Source organism: Notolepis coatsorum (assembly GCF_963971535.1).
Source record: "Notolepis coatsorum genome assembly, chromosome: 10".
NCBI lineage: Eukaryota > Metazoa > Chordata > Actinopteri > Aulopiformes > Paralepididae > Notolepis > Notolepis coatsorum.
In genome coordinates, this window is record NC_140174.1 from 134,108,239 (window position 1) to 134,129,661 (window position 21,423).

General features: G+C 46.9%; 1 protein-coding gene across 3 annotated transcripts in view; it reads right to left on the minus strand.

The window, feature by feature from the left end:
• Positions 1-287: 287 nt before the first annotated feature.
• LOC311235095 (A disintegrin and metalloproteinase with thrombospondin motifs 12-like) overlaps positions 288-21,423 on the minus strand; it is a 129,888-nt gene continuing 108,752 nt past the window's right edge. For all 3 annotated transcript variants that reach the window (XM_084322442.1, XM_084322443.1, XM_084322441.1), the window contains exons 19-24: positions 16,431-17,633; positions 16,139-16,291; positions 15,467-15,643; positions 6,202-6,348; positions 4,327-4,477; positions 288-641 (exon numbers count right to left, since the gene is read on the minus strand). In XM_084322442.1, coding sequence (XP_084178568.1) covers positions 526-641; positions 4,327-4,477; positions 6,202-6,348; positions 15,467-15,643; positions 16,139-16,291; positions 16,431-17,633 — 1,947 coding nt within the window. In that variant the 3' untranslated portion in view covers positions 288-525. The remainder of the gene's footprint in view (positions 642-4,326; positions 4,478-6,201; positions 6,349-15,466; positions 15,644-16,138; positions 16,292-16,430; positions 17,634-21,423) is intronic.

Consider the following 21,423-nt stretch of genomic DNA (forward strand, 5'->3'; position numbering starts at 1 on the left):
GAACAAACAGAAACAATAATGAAAGCAAGTGAAATGGGTGTTAAGGGAACATGCCAACAGTATGGGAAATGTGCTTATTGTTTTCTTCAGTCAGACAAGAAGATATACCAATTTCCTCTCTGTGCGTTCAGTAGAAAGCTATCCGGCTGCAAGCTAGCCTAGCTTAGCACAAATTAATGGAAGTGGATACGGGCCGCTAGCCTAGCTTAAAACTCTGGGAGTGGTGTTTCTGGCCAACAGCTAAGCTACCTGATCCGTATCCGCTTCCATTAATTTGTGCTAAGCAACGCTAGCTTGCAGTCGGATTGCTTTCTACTGCACAGAGAGGAAATTAATATATATCTTCTTGCCTGACTCAGTAAGCACATTTCCCATAATGCTGCTGTGTTCATTTAAGCAGTGATACGACAGTAAGGACGGGCTGTTTCGGAATGGCTGAATATAACGTTGCATGATGATAAATATGATCGCAATAATCTGGTCCAAGGTACCGGTAGGTAGTGTGTGAGGATGCGTGACCCGGGCTTAACCCCCGCAGGTGACACAGCACTGCTTCTGCACCGACCTGAGGGAACAGCGACCCAGAAGCTTCAGCTTGTCACAGAACCGCGAGGACATGGTGTTCTTCCTGCACGCCAGGCCTGTACAAACCGGACCAACACACACAACTGAGATTAGCTAACATGCATTAACATGCTGGAATAAAGACACATACAATATATGGTCCTGTGTAGGTGGAAAGGAATCCCAACCTGAGCATGACACAAGAGCAAAATGGCCGCTGTGTGAATATGGTCAATATGTTTTTCCTGTGTAGCTCAATGGGTGGAGAGCATGGCACTAACACTGCCCAAAGGTGAGACATTCAGGTCACACTGGGGTCAGCTACGCTAGGAATGTATTCACTCATATGGAATTGTAAGACACTTTGGATACAAGCGTTCACCAAATGTTAGCTAGGACAATCGTCAGGAGGGATAGGAACCAGTATGGAGGTGGTGTCTGTGTGTATATACACAAAGATACCAAATTCAGCAACCGTACTGACCTTAACCATGACGAGATTGAAACTGTATGGATTGAAATCTTATTTGAAAAGGCAAAATCAGTACTAATAGGCACAATCTATAGACCACCAGAACACAGTGGCTTCTATGACTCACTTGATGAATGCTTAACTGGGGTGGAGGGCGTAGAAAAAATCCTTATTGGGGACTGGAACACGGACATGCTACGTAAAGCAGCACCCGTCTTCAAGGCCTTCAGTAGGCTTTGTGATCTGCACGGCCTCAGCCAACTAATCACCCAACCCACAAGGGTGTGTGAATCAACTCAGACTACCATTGACCTCATCCTGACCTCCGACAAGTCCATGATCTCCAATAAAGGGGTTATAGCATGCGGGTTAAGTGATCATTATATGATATTCTGTACTCGCAAAAAGCTAAAGCAAAAGGCTGGCTGTCACAAAACAGTCACATCTAGAGACCTCAAAACCTACTCTAGCGAGGCCTTTAACCTTGAACTGAAGAGCCTGGACTGGTCAGATGAACTCAATGGTACACTGGTGGAAGAAACCTGGCTTGGCTTCAAAACCAAATTCTCAACAATACTAAACAACATGGCCCCCCTAAGAACCACCAGGGTAAAAAGTCAGTCAAAGCTTACCAAAAGCACGAGCAGTGAACTCCAAGCCCACGTGACTGAACTCAAACTAGAAAGAAACTAAGAAATGACGTAAACTCCATGATAAAAACTGCAAAAAAAAATGTCATCAATGACAAAACTGAGGAAAACAAAAATAAACCACGTGAACTTTGGAAATTACTCAATAATCAACTAGGCTGCAGTAAAAAACTTAAAACCAGGTTCTCAAACATAAACATAAAGACGGACAACACGCTCATCACAGACAAACTGGATGTAGCCAATTACTTAAACACTTTCTTCACAAACATAGCCACAACACTGGTAAACAAACTACCCTCCCACTCAGGGCAGTATGGGGTAGAACACATAGCAGCATACTACAAGAACCTAGGCGTCCACAAAGACGATTTCAAACTGGAAATGGTAACTACAGATGAGGTACTCAATAAACTGAGCGCCCTCCAACCTAACAAGGCCACTGGCCATGACAACATCCCCTCCAAATTCCTTAGAGACTCAGCAGCCGCCATCACCCCAGTCATCACACACATAATAAACCTCTCCATAAAACAGGGACACGTCCCCAAGGACTTCAAAATAGCGAGAGTAACACCCCTGCACAAAAAGGGCAGCAAATTAGACCCAGGCAACTACCGCCCTGTTTCTATCCTTACATCCATCTCGAAAGTCATGGAAAAAATAGTATACGAACAGGTCGAAAAGTACCTTACGGATAAAAATCGAATCTACGAATTCCAATCTGGCTTCAGAACATCCCACTCCACTGACACATGCCTTCTCTATTTGAACGACCACATCAAGCAAGAGGTGGACGCGGGCAAATACTGCGGCATGGTCATGCTAGACCTACAAAAGGCCTTCGACACTGTCAATCACACCATTCTGATTGACAAGCTAAAAGCAATTGGTTTTGATAGTTTATCAGTGAGCTGGATACAATCCTACCTGGAGGGGAGAGAACAGATGGTGGAGGTAAACGGTACCCTATCCCCCCCCCTCACAGTGAACTGTGGTGTTCCACAAGGAAGCATACTAGGACCACTACTGTTCCTAATTAATGCAAATGACATGTCGTCAGCTTGTGACTGCAACTTGTTCCTGTTTGCGGACGACTCAGCCCTGCTGGTCTCTGACAAGAACAAGTTACAGGTTGAAAAAACCCTCAGCTCGGAACTAGGCAAAATCTGCATATGGCTCGCCGACAACAAACTATCATTACACATGGGCAAAACAGAGTCCATTCTCTTCGGTTCAAATAACAAACTCAGCAAGACCGATGGCTTCTCAGTTACAGTGGGTGACAATATTGTCACAAGGAAAGATGAAATTACCTACCTGGGTTCCATCCTAGAGGCTAATCTTTCCTGTGACAAAATGGCATCCAATGTAATAAAAAAAGTCAATCAACGAACTCGATTCTTGTACCGGATCTCCTCCCTGGTAAACAAGAATACCCTGAAGACTCTGGCAGGAGCACTCATTCAAGGGTACTACGACTATGCTTGCACCTCATGGTACCAAAGCACCTCAAAGGCACTAAAAACCAAATTACAAACATCTCAAAACAAACTGGTCAGACTACTGCTTGACCTGACTCCTAGAACCCACCTCACCCCTGCACACTTTGCCAACCTAGGATGGCTTAGAGTAGACAACAGAGTACAGCAACTTGCAATGGGCCTGGTCTACAAGATACACTACATGACCAAGGTACCCATGTACATGTCAAAATACTTCCCAAAGGTCAGTGAATACCACGATCACAACACCAGAGGGAGCTCCACAAATCATGTAAAACCCAGATTCGGCTCAAACAAGGGACTAAACACGTTTCGCAATTATGCCACAACAATGTGGAACGCCCTACCCAAAGCTGTAAAGGAATGTGAATCACTACCCACCTTCAAAAACACTCTCAAAGAACACCTACGGGAGACTGCAATTCAAAACTGGCCCCTACAAATGTCCTAACCCAGTTGTACAATAAAGACCAAGCATGGCTTTGTCAGTATTCCAATGTACCCAACCCCCCCCCCCCCCCCCCTCCAATGTACAGCCCCACCCAACCCCACCCCACCTACCCAACCTCCTCCAATGTACAGTTTCTATGTCAAATGTAGGTCAGTATTCCAATGTACAGTGTCCCCCCCCCCCCTACCCAACACCCCCCCCCCCCCACCTCCAATGTACAGCCCCACCCCACCTACCCAACCTCCCCCAATGCACAGTTTCTATGTCAAATGTATATACACTCTTTTTCTGGATTTTTTTAGTATCACAAACAGTACTGTATTTGAAAATCTGGTATGTCACTCATAAATGTATAGATGTAGCAGTACTGTCTATCTGTATGTCATGTGTGTCATATGATGAATTGAAAATGGGGGACCCTGATGGAAACAAGACGAAAGTCTTTCTCAGGTCTGCATCCTCTTAACAATTGTATGTATTGAGCTGTACTGTACTGTACCCATTCTGCAATCTGTTAATAAACTTTTCAATCAATCAATCAATCAATCAATCACTCGTGGAGGAACATGTTATGAACTAGGATAATAGCATGTAGTCGTCAGAGCAGGTAGCATCTGTTGAAAGTGAGTTTACGTTGGAAAACATCAAAACAGGTCAGAGCAGAGAGGAGCATCGCACGCATACCTGTGCTGGTCTTGCATTCCTGCATATTGCACTTCCGCAGCGTTTCCGGCTTGGTGATCTTCTCACAGAGGCTGTCTGGCATCACAGCCAAGTCCCCAGTCACACAGTTGGCCACGCGCTCCTGCAGACCCCCGCCACAGCTCACAGAGCACTGAAACATGCACGCAAGCACGAGATTCCAATATCAACCAGTCAAGAGGTTCAACGTGGTATCAGGTATCTATGGATACAACAAGCATCTTCTCTGCCACACTGTCTGGCTACCTGTTACAGCAGAGATAGAACCAAATCTGGCAAGCATGTTTGGCCCTTCTCCTTGACAGGCCTATAATCCTCGGTCTAACAACGGCAGGTTTATCATTGCCCAAGGCTACTAAATGTCAAACCAGAAGCCAAAGCCTCTGATTTGTGTGGCTAAGAGCTGATACTTAGCCAGTTTTGTACAGGAAGTTCTATTTGTGCAAGACACGGGCTGATACAATGCAAAATTGTTCATCGAGTACACCTGACGAAAGTCAGATTAGCCAAAATGTATGAAGATATCGATCCTATATGTGATAGATGTCATTCGGCCCCAGCCACATATACTCACATGTTTTGGACATGCCCCTCCTTGCACAGGTATTGGACAAATATTTTTTTAAACCATCTCGGGAAGTATTGAGACAAATCTTGAACCAAATGTATTGACAGCGCTTTTTGGATACTCTCCACCTATGTTATCACTTTCAAAGCACAAAGCACACGTTGTGGCATTTACCACTCTACTGGCCAGGCGGCTGATTCTGTTTAAATGGAAGTCCGCTGCTCCCCCCACTCACCTTCACTGGATTAGAGACATACTATACTTTATCAAACTTGAAAAGATAAGATGTATTCTGAGAGGTTCTTCATCTATGTTCAAGAAAACGTGGGGTTCATTCCTTGTACTTGTGGATGATGTACAGTTCCATACTATTCCAGAATAGCAATTCTTATGCTGCTTGCTGGTATTCATCTGTGTGAACGTTAATTCAACGTGAGTTATTTGATATACCGTATATACATTGGAGAAGCATATTTGGGTACTTGAACATGTGCTATATATTTGATATACTATTATTATATATGTATATACTTTTGAGACGACTGTCGTGCGACCTAGTCAGTGTTTGTTTGTCTTATTATTTACCTTTTAATTATTTTTTATTTTTATTTCTTTTCTTCTGTTTAATGTTGTTATCTGTTCTATGTGGACAATGACAATACAATAATGCATATATGCAGACATATACTTCGATTTGTATGTCCTCAAAAAAAGTATAATAAACAAAAAAGTGGAAAAAAAAGTTTTGTACAGGAAGGCTTGTTCCATAAAGTTTGAATGCACAACATACTGCATCTCATTCTCAAGGGGAAGCACTTCTTTGTGATCTTCATTGACTGAGGGTATTTGAAATATTGTGGAAAATATAACAAGTAGAATATTCAGGCATCACTTGCATTCCTTGGTTACACCTCTCTGACAGCTGTAGCAACCACATCCACAATACAATCACATTCCCACACACATGTGCGTACATACACCCACATTCACACCGCACACACCGCACACACACACACACACACACACACACACACACACACACACACACACACACACACACACACACACACACACACACACACACACACACACACACACACTCTCCATACCATATACACTCTGAACTCTGTTGCCTTGCCTATAGCCAAGGCTCTGTTGCCTAGACTCAACTTATACCGTATGAACTCTGACTCTATCCACAATCCATACTCCAATTCCATAGTTATTATAAACACTAATTAACAATAATACCAATAATTCCTGCAAAATATTGATCATGTGTGCCTTACCTCCTCCCACTCCTGGGTGTCCCAGTGAGTGCATGGCTGTAGGTTGCAGGGCTCTATGCCATCTGGCCTCTGGGTGGCGCTACAGCGCTGGAGCACAGGGCAATACACCAGGCGCTCTCTCACTCCGTCACCACAGCTCCCAGAGCACTATGGAACACAGCAGGACTCATGTGAAATGCCGGCTCTCACTGCCTATCTATCTATATAGGGAGGTGTAGTGGTTACGTCATTGCTGTTTTTCCCGCTGTCCACCCTCGGTCCAACGCAATGTATTTCCCCATTGCCCATTTCTAAATCGTCTCGTTTAAAACAAATAAAGCATGAACATTTGCATGGTGTACCTTTCTGTGCGTATTCATCCACAATCTAGCTCAACATGAAAATATTCGCAATTAATCGTAAAGGTAGCAAAATTATGTTTTTGTTCACTGGGAAACTACACTGCCATTTGGCGCTGCTGACTGACCACAGCGTAGACTCCTGGCTTTAGTCGCAGACCTAGGATAAGATTTCCCTTACATTCCATAAGCTTAACAATTCGTACAATGGGAAAATAACTGACCCTGAATCTGTGGCTAGTATCTGTTTCACCTCTAAAGCCAACCACCATTTAAAAAATATTTGTATTTATAATTTAAAATCGTATAACGTTATTTAGCTGCATATTAAATCAGTGTAAATACTGATGTAAATCATTGTTTCTTTGTACATATTGTGTATAGTTTATAACGTTAATGTTTTTTTACGTAACGTTAGTAGCTAGCTAGCCGGCATGGTGCGTGCAGTGCTTTGCCCCAGAGTGTAACCACAGGTCTGAGAAGAGGACTGTTTCAGTAACGGAGGAGACGTTGGTCGGGTGTAATTTACTATTCATCCAGCAGCGCAACAGTACCGTGGTTAACCTCAGCGTAACATCCACGTAGTACATACATTCACATAGGCTACCACTAGGTGGCAGTGAGATCCTGTAACATCTCCCTTTCTTTAATAACAGTTAGGCTACTTTTGTATAGAAACTGAGACCTACTAGGCTCCACTACAAGAAACAACATAACATGTTCCATCTTAATTAATAACAAACAATAAACATCCTGCAACTTTATAAGTTGTTGTATATGATCCTCTTTTTTTATTATTATATATATTTTTATATATATATACAGTCCAACCCCAAACAATCCTTTAGCAAACAATAAAGACTACAGATCAAGTCTGTTAGGAGCCCGGATCTGCGGTCCATAGCGTGACATAGCTGGGGGCTTTGCTGGGGTAGTTATCAGATGAACAGGTTGGTTGGTGGATATCGGATGAACAGGTGGGCTGTCTGCCTGCCTGGGTGGGGTAGCGCATGCCTCGTTACCACCCAGCTCTTCGACCAGTATCTCTGGTCCCGCCTGGCTCATGGGGGGCCCATTCCTCAGCATGCTGCTCTCCACACGGTATTCCGTGTTCTGTGGTGTGGTTGGCTCTGCCACACGAAGATCAACTCTGTTTCGGCGGTATAGTGATCCCTGCACCTCGACCAGGTAAGACCGTGGGGTAACCTTCTGCATGCAGGATCCCCGTCTCCAGATGCCTGTTCGGTCACCAGGCAACGGCTTCATCCGCACTGCTTGGCCTACCATGAGCTCTGGTAAATCCTTTGCTGAGCTGTCATAGCTTGCTTTGGAGACCTGCCTCCTGTGACGCAGCTTGTCCAACACCCCCGTCACCACACATGGTTCCAACAGCCTGTTGGCCACCAGTAGCGCCGTCTTCAGACGCCTCGACATCAGGCGCTGTGCTGGACTGCTGTCCATGCCTTCCATTGGTGTGTTGCGCCACTGCAGGATCGCTTTCCAGGCGTCGCCACCTTCTCTGTGCGCTTTTCTGCATAAGTTCTTTGCTATCATTACTGCGGCTTCAGCTTTCCCATTGGCCTTGGAATGATGTGGAGATGAGGTGATGTGTTCAAACTCCCACTCTGCTGCAAACCGCTTGAACTGGTGACATGAAAACTGAGGGCGGTTGTCAGAGATGACCCGATCAGGCTGACCGTGGCGAGCGAACTGGGCTTTGAAGCGTTTGATTGTGGTCTCGGCTGAAAGATCAGGGAGTAGATCGATTTCCCAGAAGTCCGAGTGATGATCGACTATCAGGAGAAAGTCTTTGCCATTATGTTGGAAGAGGTCCGTGCTTACAATCTGCCAGGGGCGTGTTGGCAGCTCGTGGGACATCATCGACTCTTTCTGCTGCTCAATGGCATACTCGTTACAGACTGTGCAGTTTCCCACAAAGTTTATGATGTCAGCTCGCATCCCTGGCCAGTACAGCGTGTCGCATGCTTGCCTGTAGCAGGCCTCGCCTATAATAATAATAATAATAGATCAAATTTCTATAGCGCCTTTCATAGAACCCAAGGTTGCTTCACAATCAGGACAAAAAATAGGGCTAGGGAAGTAGGGGAAAAAAAGGAGGATGAGGGCATGTGTGAACCCGTGCCAACATCTCAGGACGCAGCTCTTTGTGGATAACAACCCTGTCGCCTTTGAACAGCACTCCATTTTGAACACTAAGCTCCTCCTTGTAAGCCCAATATTCTCTCACCTCTAGTGCTGCCTCTTCTTTGAAGTCAGGCCAGCCCCTCAGTGTCACTGATTTCACTGCCCGGAGCTGTTCATCTTTCTCTGTGTGCTGTCGTATTTGTATGAGTCTCTTGTCTGTGACATTGAGATAGTCGGCCTGGTTGATGTGCTCTACATCCATCTGTTCTGCTCCCAGGCTGCAGACTGTGTGCACACCGTGCCTGGAGCTTGTGGGTGTGTCTGACACTGTGGCTCTGCTAAGCGTGTCACTCACATACATCTCCGGCCCGGGCTTGTACACAACTGTGAGAGTGTAGCTCTGTAGTGCCAGCAGCATGCTCTGCAGGCGCTTCGGGGCATTCAGTAGGGGCTTGCTGAATATGGCGACGAGGGGCTTGTGGTCAGTCTCTGCCGTGATGTTGTTGCGCCCATACAGGTACTGATGAAAGCGTTGGCACGGGAACACAATGCTGAGGCATTCCTTCTCGATTTGGTAATAATTGTGCTCCGTCGGTGTGAGCGCTCTTGAGGCGAATGCAACAGGCTGGCCCTCCTGCAGCAGGACACAGCCCAGGCCATGCTGACTCGAGTCACTCTGGATTGTCACTGCCTTCGTCACGTCGTAGTAACGCAGCACAGGCGCTATAGTCACCAGCTGTTTCACTTCCTGCACTGCAGCATCATGTTTCGGGAGCCAGTGCCACACTGCTTCCTTATCCAGGAGCCTCCTCAGTGGCTCGCAGACCTCTGAAAGGCGTGGCAGGAACTTGGCCAGGTACGTGACGAAGCCAACAAACCGCTGCACGGCCTTCATGTCGGTTGGGGGGGGGGCATGTCTCTGACTGCCTTCACTTTCTCCGGATCAGCTTTCAATCCTTTTTATGACAGTATGTGCCCGTGAAAATGAACCTCTGCCACTTTGAACTGGAGCTTCTTCATGCCGAGCCGCAGCTTGACCTGTCTGCATCTGTCCATGAGAGCCAGCAGCTTGGCGTCATGGTCGCGTCCTGACTCTTCGTCTGTATCCCTACAGCCCACGATGAGGATGTCGTCTGCTATGGGCTCCACCTCGCTGAGTCCCAGCAGGAGCTTGTGTTGTTTCCGTTGGTACACCTCCGGGGCCACCGAGACGCCGAAGGGGAGTTTCAACCACCGCTTGCAACCCCAGGGTGTCCAAAAAGTGGTCATGTAGCTGCTGGGCTCGTCCAGCCTGCACTGGAGGAAAGCGTCCCTCGCGTCCACCAGGGTGAAGACCCTAGCCTTGGGGAGCTTGTAGAGTATGTCTTCCAGAGTGGGCATGATATAGTGTGACCGCTGCAGAGCCTGGTTGAGATGCTTTGGATCTATGCATATTCGCAGCTTGTCTGGTTTTCTGATGATAACCATGTTGCTGATCCAGTCAGTCGGCTCTGTGACTGGGATGAGGTGGCCCTCCGCCTCGTATTTATCGAGCTGAGCCTTCACTGCCGCCCTCATGGCGACCGGGACGTTGCGGGGAGCAAACTGGACTGGCCACTGGGGTGTATCTTTTCTGATCCTTTCCTGTGACATGAGGGGATTTTTTTGATGGCTGTCTGAAAGTTGCATTAACGCTGTCCATATGTGGCCTCTTTTGTTGTTCCATGGACCTCAGTGTCATGTCCGTCAGCTCTGCAGCACGGCATGTTTCTATGGCTGTAGCTAGCGTCAGACCCCTCTCTCAAGTGTCTATGCGTGCCCTCATTGGCGATGCCAAGTACTATTTTGTCCCTTATCAGCTCATCCCTGAGAGCCCCAGTCACATGTTGCCGCCTTTTCCCTCAAACGGGTAATAAAAGTGTCAATGTACTCACCCTCCTCTTGTTTGCAAGAGCCAAAAACGTATCACTCATATATTACGTTTTTTTGACGGTTTGAAATAGCCCTCTAACGCAGTGTTTCCCAAACTCTGGGTCGCGACCCATTGTCGCCAATAATAATTAAACATTTTAATTTTAATTTTATAAAAAAATTCAATTTTAAATTTTTTTTTATAAAAAAGTTGTAGATGTGTTGATTTAGTTGGGCACCACATACTTATGTGAATCTGGGTTTTCTACTCTAGCATACCTGAAAAACAAATACAGAAACAGACTAAATGCTCAGCATGACCTCAGAATAGCACTTTCAAAAACCAAGCCCAGAATAGATCTGCTGGTTGAAAACTTCAACCAGCCACATACCTCTCATTAGATTTCATTGTGCCATAGATGAAATATTATACCCCTTCTAGCATGATGTCAGGTCAGTAGAATTGTTTAATAAGTCAGTACAAATTAATCAGAATGTTGCTCAATGTTGGGGTTTAAGGTTGAGGGACGGAGGGAGGGGGTAAGAAATGGAGAGTTGAAAAAGGGGTGAGAAATAGAAAGGAGATGTTTGTTCATTTAAAAGTGTTACAAATTGTAATTGTATGTACATATGTTATGAGGTGGTGAGCAACTTAACATTACACTCTGATTATTTCTGTGATGTACTTTTATAATTAAATAAATACATTATACATTTAAAATTCATGGTTTGTTGTGTTCTTTATCAGTAGTTTATAAATGTATGTTATGGCAATTCATTTTTTTTATCTACTTTTTTCTCCCCCTTTTTTCTGTATTTTTCTCCCATCCCAATTTAGTTGTTATGCCAATTCCCTTCCCTCCCTTCCTGGTCGTTGCGCGCATTTGCCCCCCACTTGCCGGTCTAGGGAGGGTTGATAGATACTATCACATGTCCCCTCCGATACATGTGGAGTCAGCCAGCCGCTTCTTTTCACTTGACAGCGAGGACTCTCACTGGGGGAGCGTAACGCGTGGGAGGCTCACACTACTTCCCCCAGTTCCCTTCCTCGCTGAGCAGGCGCCCTGACCGACCTGTAGGAGTCGCTGTTTACAACGACCAGGACACACACCCCACCGGCTTCCCACCCGCTAACACTGCCAGTTGTGTTAGTATGGACGACCGACCAAGCCGGAGGCACCACTGACAGCTGGATTCGATACCGTGTCTCTGCGGTGGTAGGCAGGCGCTTAGTCCGCTGTGCTACCCAGCCGCCCATGTTATGGCAATTCATGATGTATTTTTGTAAGTTTGGGACCCGGGGAAACACCAAATTTCTCTTTTGGGTCTCGAGCTGAAAAAGTTTGGGAACCTCTGCTCTAACGCATCCAGAATGTTTTTCACATTGGCCCGCTGCTCGTTTGTCAATTCCAGGTTGTGCTTGTATACATGTCGGCATTCTGTCCCCATTAAGCTCCTCAGAGTAGCTGCTTGGACAGCCTCCGATGCATCTCCCAGTAATCTTCAAATTCAGCCCTGAAGATGTCCCAGTTTGTGCTCCAGTCTCCGCTGAGCTTCATTGGAGTGGGAGGGGGAAAAAATCCATGGCTACAAATCCTCCGTAACGTCAGTTAGCCACCGAAGCTAAAGGCTAAAAGCTAGCTAGCCGTGAGCTACTAACTTGTGACAAAAACGAAAAGCGCCTCTGCACTCACAGTCACATTTGTGTTGAGATTCTGTTCCTTAGCTGTCAATCCTGCAGCTTTTATTCACAGCTAAACCACTTCTGACACCATGTTTCAGTAACGGAGATGTTGGTCGGGTGTAATTGACAATTCATTGTTGACATCCAGCAGCGCAACAGTACCGTGGTTAACCTCAACGTAACATCCACGTAGTACTATACATTCACATAGGCTACCACTAGGTGGCAGTGAGATCCTGTAACAAGGACCTGCACATTTTACTCATTCCCAAAACTCCTCTACATGCCCTGATTTAAAATGGTTCTCAACAGTAGACATTGCTAACGTCTAGTACGTTTAGCTAGGTAACGTTAACGTTAGCTAGCTAGCTTGGTATCAGATGGCCGTGACGTGGATTAGGCGACAGCACTGAACAACAGGCGTTCTACTGCCTACTGGTAAGTGTAGTTATTTTTTAACAACAAATTAAAAACCTTATAACTACCTTTATTTCAACCAAAAATGCTTAAACAATAATGTTAGTGGTAGAAGGGAACTCATTTTGTGCAAAAATGGAAAGCTTGCCAATGTTCATGAGGCAGAATTGTTACAATAGCCGATACCCCAGGTCCTATGTTCCCCAGGTCCTATGTTCCCCAGGTCCTATGTTCCCCAGGTCCTATGTTCCCCAGGTCCTATGTTCCCCAGGTCCTATGTTCCCCAGGTCCTATGTTCCCCAGGTCCTATGTTCCCCAGGTCCTATGTTCCCCAGGTCCTATGTTCCCCAGGTCCTATGTTCCCCAGGTCCTATGTTCCCCAGGTCCTATGTTCAGGTCCTATGTTCCCCAGGTCCTATGTTCCCCAGGTCCTATGTTCCCTAGGTCCTATGTTCCCCAGGTCCTATGTTCCCCAGGTCCTATGTTCCCCAGGTCCTATGTTCCCCAGGTCCTATGTTCCCCAGGTCCTATGTTCCCCAGGTCCTATGTTCCCCAGGTCCTATGTTCCCCAGGTCCTATGTTCCCCAGGTCCTATGTTCAGGTCCTATGTTCCCCAGGTCCTATGTTCCCCGGGTCCTATGTTCCCCGGTAGCGATAGATAGTCAGAACACCAGCCCTGATTCCAAACTCCAACCTTAACCAGTTCGAAAGAGTCGCCAAGCTTAACCAGTTCGAAACAAGGCGGACATTAATAATTAATAAAATAATAAACATTTATAAAATGTTCAATCAATCAATCAATCGGGGAACATAGGACCCGGGGAACATAGGACCCGGGGAACATAGGGATGACCCCACGTCAGACTACACCTCCCTATACACGTTGGGTTGTGGCGGCCATTAAGGCTTAGGGGCCATGTGGTAGGGTATGTACCATCTATCTATATACACGTTGGGTTCTGGTAGCCATTAGGGGCCATGTGGTAGGGTATGTACCATCTATCTATATACACGTTGGGTTCTGGTGGCCATTAGGGGCCATGTGGTAGGGTATGTACCATCTATCTATATACACGTTGGGTTCTGGTGGCCATTAGGGGCCATGTGGTAGGGTATGTAGCATCGGCATTGTCAATACCAGGAGCTCTCGTCAAAGGGGCACAGGTCTGTTGACGTCGGCAATGCTGTGTGGGTGCCATTATGCACCAAGTCATATATTTGTAGTGTGTAGTTCCGCTACACGTATATTTATAGGCATGTTCTCTTGGCAATGGGAGTGGGTTTCTTCATTATCCTTATCATTAGGGCACAAGTGTCTTGTGTTTTACTTTTATTATAAATACAACGCCTCATACCTACTGTATGGTCCATTTCATTTGAAACGAGGACCGTGTAGACCCAACCATGTACAGTTATGTGGAATGAGAACGACATGTTGTGGTTGAGTCTCATCCCATCCGTCCAGCTATTAGGACCTCACTCGTAGTATTCTCATGACGCATTCTTTCCATGCAATGTGGCGCAATGCCATGACTCATTGGCCATTGTTGTCATTTAATGATAATCACCTGCTATTTGATTACAATCAACTGCTGTTTGCGACCAAGATGTCTGCGATCGAATACTATAAATAGACTCAACGGCAAAATGATGTCCTCATTCCACATAACTTGTAAGTCGTTGAGTCCACATGGTCCTCATATAAAATAATCTTAGTTAGTGCATCTTCAGCCCCTTTTCCACCACAGGATGTTTCCCCAGAAATTGGGGACCTTTTGAACAACTTGGTGCGTTTCCACCTCGTAAGCAGAGGTTCCAGGACTTTTCCAAAGTGCAGGAACTTTGGGCGCGGTGCTCGCGGCGCTGAACATTCTGAATGGTTAATAAATAATTATTATAAATTATTTATTAATTATAATGGTCGAGTACTCGCCCTGTTTAATTTCAACCGGCATTTAAAAAAATCTGCAGCACAAACCATTTTTGTTGTTAATTGAGCTATGCATTAAAAACATGTCCCCCCAACGAATCCTTTAGTTACATCAATATTGTGCCGTCAGAACAGTCCTAAGCTTGTAGTTCAAGTATTTAATGAGACATTTAATGTCCATTTAGCCGATGTCATCTGCTTTTCAACCAGGAAATGCAAATGTGAAATGTGTACCATAAGTTGATAAATCTAGTGATCTATGCACAAAAGCGATTATTTTTTCCAACAAATCTCTTAGCTACAACAAGATTGCATTTATAAGCTAAGCAGGTGAAATGTATTTAAATATGTCTGTTGCACGTTCCTGTTAAATGTGAGGACCAATGGTCAAAGAGTATTCAGGGAACATTGGTCTGTTGATTTAAACGCGATCACGAAGATCTGATCAGAAAAAAGGATCCTTCCGTGTTCTAGAGAGACACTGGATGCCTAGAGATATGTTCCACATGTCAGCGGACTCATCTGCCTAATCTTCGCGGGTCTTGACACCGTGGTGGAAACACAGACAACAATGGGCTGAAGGGACAAAAAAAGTACCATGAAATGTAGTTCCTGGTAAAGGTTCAGGGAAATTTCGGTCAAAACATGGCTTTTAAAAGAAACAATAATTTACATAAACAATTGCACTGTGTTTGTGTGTATGTACACAAACACTGTACACACACGCGCGCACACACACGCGCACACACACACACACACACACAGACAGACACACACACACACACACACACAATACTGAACCCCCACCCAATTACACCGTGTGAGTGAGTATGTGCACTTGTGCATGCAGTGGCACCCTACCTGTCCCCAGGGCGAGGTTCTCCAGGTCAGGCAGGGCTTTTGGGGGCAGGTCAGGGTGTTGGGTGGTCTGGTGGACACGGCCTGGCAGTGGAAAGGTCTAAGAGGACGTCTACTCTGGGAATCAACGCACTGGACGTCCCGCTGCCTCCTACCCACCACCGCACAGCCTTCTGGACACTACAGATCCGTCAGCAGGAGGAATAAGATGAGGTAAGATATTCCTTTATTGATCCCCTTGGGGAAATGCAGGCATCATAGCAGCATGGGGGGAGGGGGTATAGGTATGGGCATGGTAATAGTAGAAGATATAAATGCAGGCAATAAAATTGCATAGGAAAGTCAATATACTGAATAATACACATATGAGAAAGTAGGCAGCGTAAATATGATAGGTCTGTATACCATATCAGTTATATTATACATTAAAATAAATATAGTCAATAACACTCTGAATAATACTATGAGTAAGTAAAGTATACAGGTGCAGTATACATAAGGTATCCTAACTGGTATGATGTACGTCATACGTTATATGTTGTCACGAATCAGAAAATTACTCCACCACTGTTTCCCTTTGTTTCCACTGTTTCCCTTTCCTCGTTGGCAAAAGCAACAAATACAATGTACTTATCAAATCCAGTAGAATATCTCTGGATGCCCAATGTTACTGACCTTGCTCCAGTTACCACTCAGCCAGGAGGCACAGGGGCGCAGGTGGCAGGTACGAGCAGGCTCTGGTCTCTTCATGTTGGCACAGTCCCCGTGGTGGGGGGCGCTACACGCCACAGTCCTCCACACGGCACCGATCCCACATGATGTAGAACACTGCAGAGAGGAGGGAGGAGAGATGCTTGGTCCCAACAGGTAACTGTGTACCACAGACTGAATAGAAAATGAGTTCGGAATGCAAATGCAACTATATCCCAAGATAGGATATGGATCATGCCTCTGGACTTGCACCCACCTCACTCCAGTTTCCTGCTATCCAGAACACCTCCATGCTGATTGGTTCTCCAGCCATCAAGTTGCTATAGTCACTGGTAGAACTGACCACTGGATGTCCCGGTCTCTGGTTCTTGGGGCTGTGGGAGGGCGCTTTCGAACGGGGGGAGGGTTTTTTAGAACTAGCTGCGGAACTTTTGCTCTTGGCCATCTCAGCAGGCTTCTTCAGTTTAATGATCTTTACCGTGGAGTGGGGGTTCGCTGTGGTGGGGAACATTCTTCTTGTGGTCGGGGTGGATTTTTTTGTAGTGTGGTGGGGGGCTTTTGATGTACCCGGGTGCCCCCTGGGTGTGGGGGTGGTGTGGGGTACCCTCTGAGTCCTGTAGGCGTATGGGTTGACGAAAGGGGTGGTGTTGGGGTTAGGAGGGGGGTCGTAGCGAGTAGCCCACCTAACGGTAGTGGTATGTGGGATGGAGTCGCTGGTTGTACTGGGAGCTCTGGTGGTGTGTGGGGGGTTCGAGAGGACAACTGGGACAATGCTGAGTGGATGTGGTGTTGTTGAGGTGGACAATCTAACGGGAGTCCTGAGCGAAGCCGCTGTTGTGACGACGTCCAGGTCAATGATGCCGTCGTCTTCTGTCGTTCCGTCCTCAACAACATAGTCATAAGCCGGAGTGTACCTCACCACATCCGGTGTGCTCCCGTCCTCTCCTTCCTCTCTCTCATCTACCTCCTTCTTCATTTTGACAGCCTCTTTATCACCTTCCTCAATATAACTAGTTTTAGTAGAGGAAGAGTCTTCTCCTTTATCTTTAACGCTCTCATTCTTCACCACTAGGTTGAACTCGTAATCGTCCACTATTTCAGGGGTTGTGGCTCCGGGTGTTGTGAAGGGTGTAGCGGTAGGGACGAAGGTAGTTATAGTTTGACCAGTTGTAGATTTCTCTCGGAAAGTGAACGCAGCTGTGGGTGCGGCGGTCGTGCTGGTGCTCTTGGGGCCCCGCGTGTGGGTAACAGGATGCCTGGTGGGCTGGCTCTTAGGCGGGTAGATGCGGCGATATTTAGGGGGCGATCCAGGTCGCCTGCGGAGGCCTGAGTTGGGGCAGCTCTGCAAGGCACACAGCGACCTGGACCGCGGTTTGGTGGAGACGTCGCAGGTCTTCGGGGGAGTGACCGCGCAGGTGACTGTCCGGGAGCGAACACCGCCTCCACATGACACTGGACACTAGGAGTAAACACAGGCATTAAAGGAATTCCTGACAATATGATGGCTGATGAATTAAGTGGAGGATCTATAAGAAGAGAGATAAGGAGGAGAAATAGGGAGAACTAGAATAATCAGAGTGTACTGCAAAATGTCTTCATCTTAAAAGGCACTGTAAGTAGTATTTTCTTGTTAAAATAAGTGTTAAAGGGGCGCCATGGTGGCGCACCACGTAGCTGTGCTCGCAGTGTAATCGCAGCATCCAGGGTTTGAATCCGGCCCGGGGACCTATACTGCATGTCCTCCCCCTATCTTCTCCCAACTTTCCACTCTGCCTGTCCTATACAAAATAAAGCTGTAAAATGCTGAAAAAACAAATCTTTAAAAAAAAAGTAGTTAAGTAGTTCTACATTCTGACAGCCATCACTGATATAGAGTGTTTGGTTAGTAACATGGGTCTCCCAGTCCCTCTGCTCTGTGGAAAATACATTTCCTGGTATCCCTTCCCACTTCATCCAATCAGGAAAGAGAACCCTAGATATTTTGTACTTATTTCAAGAAATCTTGCCAAGCCAAATGATCTTACTGCACTGGTAGATTATTTTACTTGTTTCAAGGACACATTTGCTTAAAACTAGTTTTTGTTCTCTCTCCTGATTGGATAAAGTGGGAACGGGATACCAGGACATTTATTTTCTGTTTATTGCAGATCGGAGGGACTGGGAGACCCATGTTACAACACTCTATATCAGTGATGGCTGTCGAAGTGTAGAGCTATTATTTGAACATATAGACCACTTATTTTAACAGGTTGACTTGTATTGAGTCTCGAAATGTGATTTCTCTGGAAGGATGTTATATTCTGCCAACACTTCGAGATAATTCCAACTTTAATCAAGATTTTTTTTTAAACTAGTTCAGTATCATTGAAGCAAGTGAAAGAATACATTTCATTTTCAATACAAGACTCAGTAATACAAGATTAAAATTCTTGTTGAGGGGGAGATGCCTTGCAGTGTGAGATAATAAGAAAATAAAGGAGAGAGAGGTCCTAACTGCACACACTCACTTTAAACACTCACCTTAACATTCACTTTAGACACTTTAAACACTTTTTAACACTACACCATATTGTTGTCATAATCTGGACACAGACAATCCTCTGCCGCCCTCCGGCGGTCTGTTCGCGGTACTACAGGCAACCTCCCTGTGGTTACCTATTGTCTGGAGCCTGTTGACTGTAATTTCTAATGTACTCCCTATGTATCTGTTATCAGTTCTGTGTGCTCCCCAGTATGTTCATATGTCCTAGTCTAGCCCTGTGTGTATTCATATTCATATGTTCCTGTCTAGTCCTGTATTCGCAGTGTTGTATCGATTTCCTGTGTCCTAGCCTGTCAGCCCCCAGCCGTTTCTTGCCAATATATAGTGTCTGTATATATTCGTGCCGCCCCCTGTCTACCAGTGTCGCGCCATTGTTTTTGTTTCCTATTCCAGTACCTTTCCGTGCTGTGATCTGTTTTCCCTGTATCCTGTCGTATCCCTGCTATTCCTGCCGTTCGTGGAATAGCCCTTTATCTCTTGTTTCCCTTCGAGTCCGTTCCCGCTTCCTAGCGCCGTTTTCCAGCACAGCTGAGGTTTTGTTTCCATGTTTTACAATTCGCTTTTTGTTGTACCGTGTAAAGTGTTCCTTTGTTTACTTCTGCTCAAGTAAAGTCTTCGATTATACTTTTCGCCGTCGACTCTGCCTCCTCTCTCTGGTTCATAACTTTTCCAGCATTTGGGTTCTCTCACCTCCCCTCGCCACAAACCCTAACAGAATGGCGCGACCCAACCTGAACCCAGGGGACAAGAAGAGAGACAATGCAAGCGACGCGCTGCTCACTATGGGGATATTCCTCGAGGGGGACTTTCTCTCCTCGTCTTCGGAGGAGAGGTGGACCATGTACACGCTGCTCACCTCCGTGAGTGAGAGTGAGTGCAGCGCGGAGCAGGCGCTTCAGCTGGAGGCACATGGCCGTGTGATCATAGGGTTGCTTCGGGCGCTCTGGACCCCTGCCCTCAGCGAAGCCATTGCTACCAGCACATCCTCCCCCACAAGTAAGGCCCCTAATGCTACCGCAGCAACTGCTAGTTTAGCCCCTGTAGCCAATATAGCTTCGGCAGCTACCCCCATAGCTCCTCCTGCAAGCCTAGGCCAGAAAGCTAACACAGCCCAGGCTACTAACACAGCCGCTAGCCTAGCTCCCGTAGCTAGTGCAGCTAGCCCCCTCTCTGCTAACACAGCCCAGGCTACTAGCACGGCCGCTAGCCTAGTCCCCGTAGCTAGTGCAGCTAGCAGAACCTCTGTCCCCACAGCTAAGACTATGGTTTCTTCTGTTAGGAGACTCAGTGTAGGCTCATTCTTTGCCACTAGCTTACTCCCTCCTGTTACTGCTAGCGAGGCTTCTGCAGCTGGCAGAACCTTTGGTGATAGAGCAGCCTCTGCAGTAGCTACCTACCTAGCTGCCCTCGCATGCACAGGCCCTATAGCTAACGTAGCCTCAGATGCTGGGACCGCCCCTTCGGCCGGCATGGCCTCCGTGGTTAGCACAGCCCCTGCCGCTAGTGTAGCCTCGGTAGCTACCGCCTCAGTCCAGTCCGCTAGAGCCCCGCCTGCTAGCGTAGCACACACTGCTAGCAAATCTCAGAATGCTAGCAAACCTAAGAAGACTAGCATAGTCCTTCCTGCTAGTGTAGCCTCTACTGCTAGCACCTTAGCCCTTCCTGCTAGAGTAACTCCTACTGCTAGCACCTTAGCCCCTCCCGCTAGTGTAGCCTCGACAGCTAGCTCCTTAGCCCTTCCTGCTAGTGTAGCATCTACAGCTAGCACCTTAGCCCTTCCTGCTAGTGTAACATTTACAGCTAGCACCTTAGCCCTTCCTCCTAGATTAGCATCTACAGCTAGCACCATAGCCCTCTCTACTAGTATAGCGTCCCCTACTGGTCCCGTAGCCCCCCTCTGGGACAGGTTTCATGAGGCACATTCCCTTTTACAAGGATTCATGGGCAATTATTCTCCGGCCTGCAGTCTGGGGGAGAGAAAGAGCGCTTATCGCCTGGTGTTCTCCATGATGAAGTGGAGTCCTGGAAGAGCATGCGAACTCCGGTTACTGGCCGGGAACATGTTTAGGGTGCTCTTCCAGGACCCCAACTCCCCAGCCGACTGCCAAGCTGCTAACCCTGTCAGGCCCTTTGCAGATAGCAAGGCCTCTACTACTAGCTTAGCCCCCGCCACCAGTGTAGCCTCGGTAGCTACCGCCTCAGTCCCGTCCACTAGAGTATCAGCTGCTAGTCCCTCAGTCCGGTCCGCTAGAGCCCCGTCTGCTAGCGTAGCACGTACAGCTAGCTTAGCCTCTACAGAGAACCAGGACTCAACTGCTAGCTTAGCGTCTGCTGTTAGCATAGCCCCTAGAGCTGGTTCAGCCCCTGTAGCTTCTGCAGCTTCCCCCCTGACTTCACCTACTAGTGTAGCCCGTACTGCTAGCACGCCCCCCTCGGCTGTTAGCATGGCCCCTGCAGCTAGCAAGTCCAGAAAGGCTAGCGAGACTCGGAGGGCTAGCAAAGCCCTTACTGCTAGCAAAGCTTCCGTAGCTAGCACATCCCTCACTGCTAGCAGACTCTCTGCAGCTAGTACTGCTCCTGCACTTAGCTTAGCCCCTGCTAGCTTACTCCAGATTGCATATGTAGCCTCTACCACCAGTATGTTCCCCACTGCTAGGACTGCCTCTTCAGCTAGCAAGGTCAGCTTCCCCACTGCTAGGACTGCCCC